The 6652-nt window shown below is 39.4% G+C and overlaps 1 protein-coding gene and 1 pseudogene across 1 annotated transcript; both read left to right on the top strand.

Annotated features, from left to right (window-relative positions):
• The first annotated feature begins 274 nt into the window (after positions 1-274).
• Positions 275-386, top strand: LOC116245284 (U5 spliceosomal RNA; annotated as a pseudogene).
• Positions 387-1859: 1473 nt separating this feature from the next.
• Positions 1860-3520, top strand: LOC116245283 (uncharacterized). The gene is given in 4 exon segments (XM_031616918.1): positions 1860-2053; positions 2055-2179; positions 2182-2340; positions 2343-3520. Coding segments are annotated over 4 exon segments (1656 nt in total).
• The last annotated feature ends 3132 nt before the right edge of the window (positions 3521-6652 follow it).

Raw genomic sequence — 6652 nt, 5'->3', positions numbered from 1 at the left:
CTAGCATCGGATTTGGCCCTCAGTAAGCAACATGGAAGCACCCCGTATCCATCATCATCTCCATCACCATCAACGAAGCATCATTCTTAACGCCTAATGTATGATAAAGGAAGCTATCGATGAGGAGGGACTATTATCGATCAGATGCAAAAGTTTCTGCATTCGTATCGGCTTCCAACTTAAGAAAATATTATGAGAAATTATTAGAGTATTATCTACCGATCGCGATATGCGGAATCGGATTAGTAATAGAGGTTTAAAAAGGACTTTTTTTATCACAGAGCCTAATTCATAGCGAGCTAATTTTTCGCCTTTTACTAAAGATTACCGTGAATTAGGTTTATCAATGTGGCTTATTAATTTTTCAAACCCCGGTTCGCTGGGGTCTTTCATATAAACAAAAGCAAATACATTAAATATATATCAATCAATACCTATCAAGCATGAGAGAAATGAGGAAGCAAAAATGTCACTTTTTTGAAAAAATCCATCAGAAATGTACGGTTTTATATCAATAAAGAACAAGTGATAAATAAGCATAAATCAATAGTAAAATCGTTGATATCCATGAGACCATTGATAGAATTTGGTATATTTCTTATGAGGGTTATTGCACATATGATAACTAGTTTAAAATTGATATTCCATTTAAGTTTTCTATCACTTAAATGCGGCTAAGGAAGCACACCCTAAGGACAGAGTTTTTGGAGCAATCTGCAGACTACAGCAGGTTCAAACTCATTAAGCGGCAAACAAGCGATGCCCTGCACGTCCAGAACAGGAGCCAAAATTTGCTCAGTGATCAAGAGAAATACAAGTACCATCTAAGGTTTTCAAGCCAGTTTGATCACAAAGGATCAGGTCCAAAGTACTCGAAGAGGTGATAAATGCTATCAAAAGACTTTCGTGGAAGAGGTTGCGAGTGCCTTTTCAGGAAAAGCCAAAGAATAATCCGATTAGAAAAAGCAGTGATGCAGTCATATAGATAGATATTCTTAAAAACCACCTAAGGAACATCTCTTGCAAGAGCACCAGAGCCCACAAAAGGACTGCTACTGAGCCTTGCCTCAGTTTGAAGTCCTCTCGATGCAAGAAATAACGCCAATAAAGATAGCTGATGTAGCCAGAAGTATTCGAGAAATGTGCTGTATTGTCGACGCCATTTACAACAAAGTGAAATTGCTCAGGGAACTTGGCTATACCGACTTAAAATAAATGAATGGGTATTAAATTATTGCGATAACCGTCGACCCTACATGAAAGACATCTTCATGAAAAATATCAGCAAAAGTTTGTATACCCTTCAGGAGGAATTCGAATTCGAGAAGAACCAGAAGGTCATTAAAGAGAAATTGAGGTTCAAGATAGAGAAAGGAAAGGACATTTTTTATTTTATCCAGGAGGAAGAATTGGAAGAGTTTTGCAAATATGTAGAGGAGATATTGATTCAAAAAAATACACAAAAAGCAAAAGAAATCTAATCTTCAATCGTCTAAAAACTGTCAACCTAGCTAGTGCCTCGTTTAAAGAATAAGTTCTCTGTGTTTACGAAGAAGGAACCAGCTGAAGTCTCCAATTTTATCTGTGATTTGGGCAATTTTAGCACAAATATGGTGATTTCCTTGCCTTATCAAAGGTCAACAAGCTAAGATTCCTCGAACTGAACAGAGTATAGAAAAACTTGAAAAACGTCTACCAAACCGTACTCTAGAGCTAAACAAAAAAAATAGTAAAAGATCCAAATTAATCTCCACCGACGCCAGTATGTTCAAAGCAAGGCTCCAAATGCGAGAAATTATGATAGTGTACGTATAATATAAGAACTTTGACTTATATAAAAGAAAATTATAAGTGTTGATATGATTGAGAATCCTGCATCGAGTAAGCCCAACAAGAAGGCCAAGAGCAAGGTCGATGAGAACGTGCTCTTTCTCAAAAACATAACAGAAATCATCACGAAGCTGATCGAAAGCTACGAGAAGAGATAAAAGATCGTCCTCAATACGCTCATCCATGATGTAACTAAGAAGAATCGAGTCCCCAAGGCACCAAACTGTGGAAATCATCAGCGCACTCCCTGATAACTATAAGAACAAACTGACCCCCCTCCTTAAGGCAAAGCCAGTCAGGACTGCTAGTGGTATTGCTGTTGTCGCTGTTATGTGCAAACCTCATAGGTGCCGCATATTGCAACCACAGGAAACATCTGCATCTATTGCCCTGGAGGACCAGACTCCGATTTCGAATACTCGACTCAATCTTATACAGGATATGAGCCAACATCAATGAGAGCTATCAGGGCGCGTTATAATCCTTACATTCAAACCAGAGATAGGGTGGAACACTGAAGAAGATTGGTCACGATGTCGATAAGGTGGAGTTCATTATCATGGGTGGAACCTTCATGTCTTTAGATGAAGACTATCGGGATTATTTCATTCGAAATCTCCATGATGCCTTAAGTGGACATGTCTCAACAACTCATCAGGAAGCAGTCCAGTTCTCAGAGCAAAGCAAGGCCAAGTGCATCGGAATTACTATTGAAACTAGACCTGATTTTTGTGGAAAAAGGCATCTTTCAGATTTGCTCTCATATGGATGCACAAGACTTGAAATCGGAGTACAGAGCATCTACGAAGATATTGCCAGAGATACTAATAGAGGACACACAATCGAGGCCGTTAAGAAGACATTCGCATTGGCCAAAGACTGCGCATATAAGGTAGTCACCCATATGATGCCTGACTTGCCCAACATGGGAGTGGAGAGAGATTTGGAAAGCTTTAGATAGTTCTTCGAAAATCCTGCCTTTCGACCCGATGGAGTCAAGATATACCCAACCCTGGTGATCAGAGGAACTGGACTTTACGAGCTTTGGAAAAACGGAAAGTATAAAAACTATCATCCAAACGATCTTGTGGAGATTGTTGCTAAGCTCTTGGCTTTGGTCCCACCATGGGTAAGAGTCTACCGTGTCCAAAGAGACATTCCTATGCCTTTGGTGACATCTGGAGTCGAGAAGGGAAATTTGAGAGAATTGGCTCTCGCTAAAATGCGTGAAATGAATGTGCCTTGCCGCGATGTTCGAACCAGAGAAGTGGGTATCAAGGAGGTGCATTTCAAGATAAAGCCAGAGAACATTGAGCTGATTAGAAGAGACTATGTCGCCAATTAAGGCTGGGAAACATTCATCTCCTATGAAGATCCAAAGCAAGACATTCTCGTCGGTCTGCTCAGATTGAGGAAGTGTGGACCAAACACCTTTAGACCGGAGCTTGGGCCAGAATGTTCCTTGGTTAGAGAACTTCATGTTTACGGATCTGTTGTGCCGATCCACACAAGGGATCCTAACAAATTCCAGCATCAAGGTTACGGTACAATGTTGATGGAAGAAGCTGAGAGGATTGCCAAGCAGGAGCATGGTTCAAACAAGGTCGCAGTCATTTCTGGAGTCGGAACTAGGCACTACTACCGCAAGCTTGGGTATAACCCCAACCCCAACCCCAACCCCAACCCCTGAAGCATATATGATTTTGAAACATGAAATACTTAATACTCATCATATACACAATATAATATTCATCAGATGTCCTCAAAGACGCTACGGACCTCATCGTCTGGATCACTCTCTAGCTTTTTCTTCAGCTCCACAAATTTTTCAAGATTGCATAAATGACCCTGCTTTTGCCAATGCTTCTTGACTGTTTCGGCGAGGACGAGCTTAACGTTGACCACTTTGTCATTGGATAGTGAGACATTATGTCTAAAAAGTTTTCCTTGAAAAGCTCGGGATTATTCATTAGCTTTTAGCACATGATTAAGAATCTAAGATAAATGATGCTTTACGATTGGCGTTGGGTATATTTCGGAGAAGTGCCGAAAGCTTTGACAGACTAAATCATTCCGAGGATTAATCCTTCCTGTCCATTGAGTTTTTATATGAAATCTGCGACTTCGTGTGCGGCTTAGTCCCTTACAGAGCTAACGGTATCTGAGCAAAATTTGAGCAAAATAGGAACAACATACTCAAAGATTATCTAAGGCTTGTATATTTAGAGTATTTGGCCTAGCTGCTTGCTGATGCATTAACGAATTCTCCATTTTTTTTGGTCTTTTGGAATTATTCAAAAACACCAATCAAACTCTCCCTTTTGGACTCGCTTAATACTCTCATGATTTAAGCCATATGCTTGATAACTCCTAACTTAATTTCGTCGTTTTTGTCTTTGAAGAACATGTCAACTACTTTGAACAAATATTTTTATGTAAGTGACTAACCAACTAACTTGGCAATCTCATGTAAACTTTCACTCAAAGTTTGCTTGATGCGTTTATCTTGGTTTTTTAGCAGTTTTTCGTACACTTTCCAAAGCTCAGTTTCCCATTTTTCCTTACCGACTGCATCCAAGACTGCTGGGAAGTTGAAGGCACAGCTATAGATGATTTAATTATCTTTGCTCAAAGAATTAACATCGTTATCTGTCATCCTGCAGAACTCCTTCAAGAGCTAAGGGTGAAGCTTCTGATTCTTGAGCTGGTAAATGAAGGGACCCAAAGATTTATAGGCTGAAATTCTGACCCACTTATTGCCGTCCTTTAGTAATCCAATCATGGAATCAGTCAAAGGCCCTTCTCTTTCTTACTTACTACAAAGCTGGCCCATTTCTAGTATGATATCAACGCAAGCCTTTCTGATAGCCCAGTTGCTATTGTCCTTGGCTTTGGCTTGGTAAAAGGAAAACAGTCTTGCAAAAAATTGATTGTTAACGAGTTTGGCAATGATTGGCAATTGTTTAATTGCTTCTTTTCTGACCTTGAAGCTAATGTCCTCGCCTAGAGAAAGGATTTCGAGTCCGATAAACTGCTCACACAAATTTTTGCCGAAGCATTAACTCATGCTACTAAAGAGCTGCACAGCAACGATGCGGTTATCCTCGCTATCATCGTCATGAGCCATTTCAATCACATGCTTCAGGACGTAATTTCCTCTATCTTTATCGTTGAGGTGGTGGGCCAATACGCTCAATTCTTTTCCTGCTTGCTCTTTAATCTTGATTAGGTATGATCTACGTCGAGCTGATTGAGGTTGAGGTAAAAGTTGAGTATGGGAATGAGTAAATTTTTTATATTTTCCTCAAAGTCAGGCAATTTTTGAAGCTGTTTTCCTGTTTCGGACATCTTATCAAGCAATATGCGTGAAATGTCGTCTTTATCTTTGGTCTTGATGAGGTCAAAAGTACAATTTTGTTCATGAGTGGTCTCAAGAGAGAAAGGCCTTCTATTCCCATCTGTTAGATCATGATAGGAAGGTTCCTGGCGATATTTCGTCTAAATTAGGTGCTGTCTACCTTTGTTATGAATCAAGCTCATCATATTTTTCTATCTTATCGTGCATGGTCTTGATGTCCGTGTTGGCGATGCTGTTGTTGATGATCTCGACGTTGTTGCGCGGGAAATATTCCTCGATATCACTGGCTAGGGCTCCTTGGCTTAGCTGTTCTTACATATATTTTATAAAAAATCTCAAATTAAAACAGAATTACCATCATTTCCATAAAAACTTATATATATGCAAAGAGTAAGCATACAAATGGGGGATAATTTGCTCGTGAAAGATATGTATTTTAGTGATGGAGAATAACAGTTATCACTGAGAATTACAACACCGTTTTCTTAGTTATGATCGTGCATTTCCAACAAGCTTGACATGCTATTCTTCGACTGTGGTGGCCACATCGATAATTTTTTCTTTCATCATGAGTGCAAGTTCTTGGAAGACTTCCTAAACTGAGTCTCCGCTTTTGGCACTGCATTCCGCATACTTAAAGCCAAATCTATTAGCGAATTCGCTGGCTTCCTCGAAAGTTACGACTCGTTTATTCTAAAGGTCCTTTTTATTTCCGACTATGATCACTTGCGTGGACTCAGTTACTGTTTGGGAGAGGTCTTATATCCAGTTTCCTTGATTAGATGAGAGCTACTGACGGAGTAGAAGGAATCGCGAGAATCGATTGAGAAGACGATCAATACTCCTTGGCTATTGCGGTAGTAATTTTGCGTGATAGTTTTGTACTTGTCCTGGCCAGCGGTGTCCCAGATCTGCAATTTGATTTTGATTCCTTGCAGTGAGATGACTTTAAATACATAATTGATGCCGATGGTCATCATGTAGTTCTCTACGAATTTGCCCTAACTGTATCGGAGTAAAATGTTGCTCTTGCCGACGCCTGAATCTCCGATGATTATGATTTTTTGGAGGTAATCGAAATCCTCCTCGTTTTTGCTTTTCATCTTGCCGAGAGGTTTCATGCAGGGTTTACACTTATCATTTAAATACCACCTGTAAAATAATCATAGAGATATTATTCAATCAAAATGCCCCGTTTTGTTTGGGATATGAACCTCATTAACGAAATTGGAACACTTTTTATAACTTTCTCTTCTTTCTCAACAGTTTATCATCCAGCTTTTATGTAAATTTTGCAAATAAATTTATCGATTTTTATATTCGACAGTGCTCGGACGCTGTGGAGCAAGCTTGGGTGATGACTTGTAGCTTTTATAAAACTTTTAATCTATCTTTCATTAAAGCCTACGAGCCTTCGTTCATTTGATCCTAACTGCATTCGTCTTTTGAGCTGGTTTTGATGCT

The sequence above is a fragment of the Nymphaea colorata genome, unplaced genomic scaffold (assembly GCF_008831285.2).
Source record: "Nymphaea colorata isolate Beijing-Zhang1983 unplaced genomic scaffold, ASM883128v2 scaffold0622, whole genome shotgun sequence".
Taxonomy (NCBI): Eukaryota; Viridiplantae; Streptophyta; class Magnoliopsida; order Nymphaeales; family Nymphaeaceae; genus Nymphaea; species Nymphaea colorata.
The sequence above is the reverse complement of the archived record's forward strand: the minus strand, read 5'-3'. Positions and strand labels throughout refer to the sequence as shown.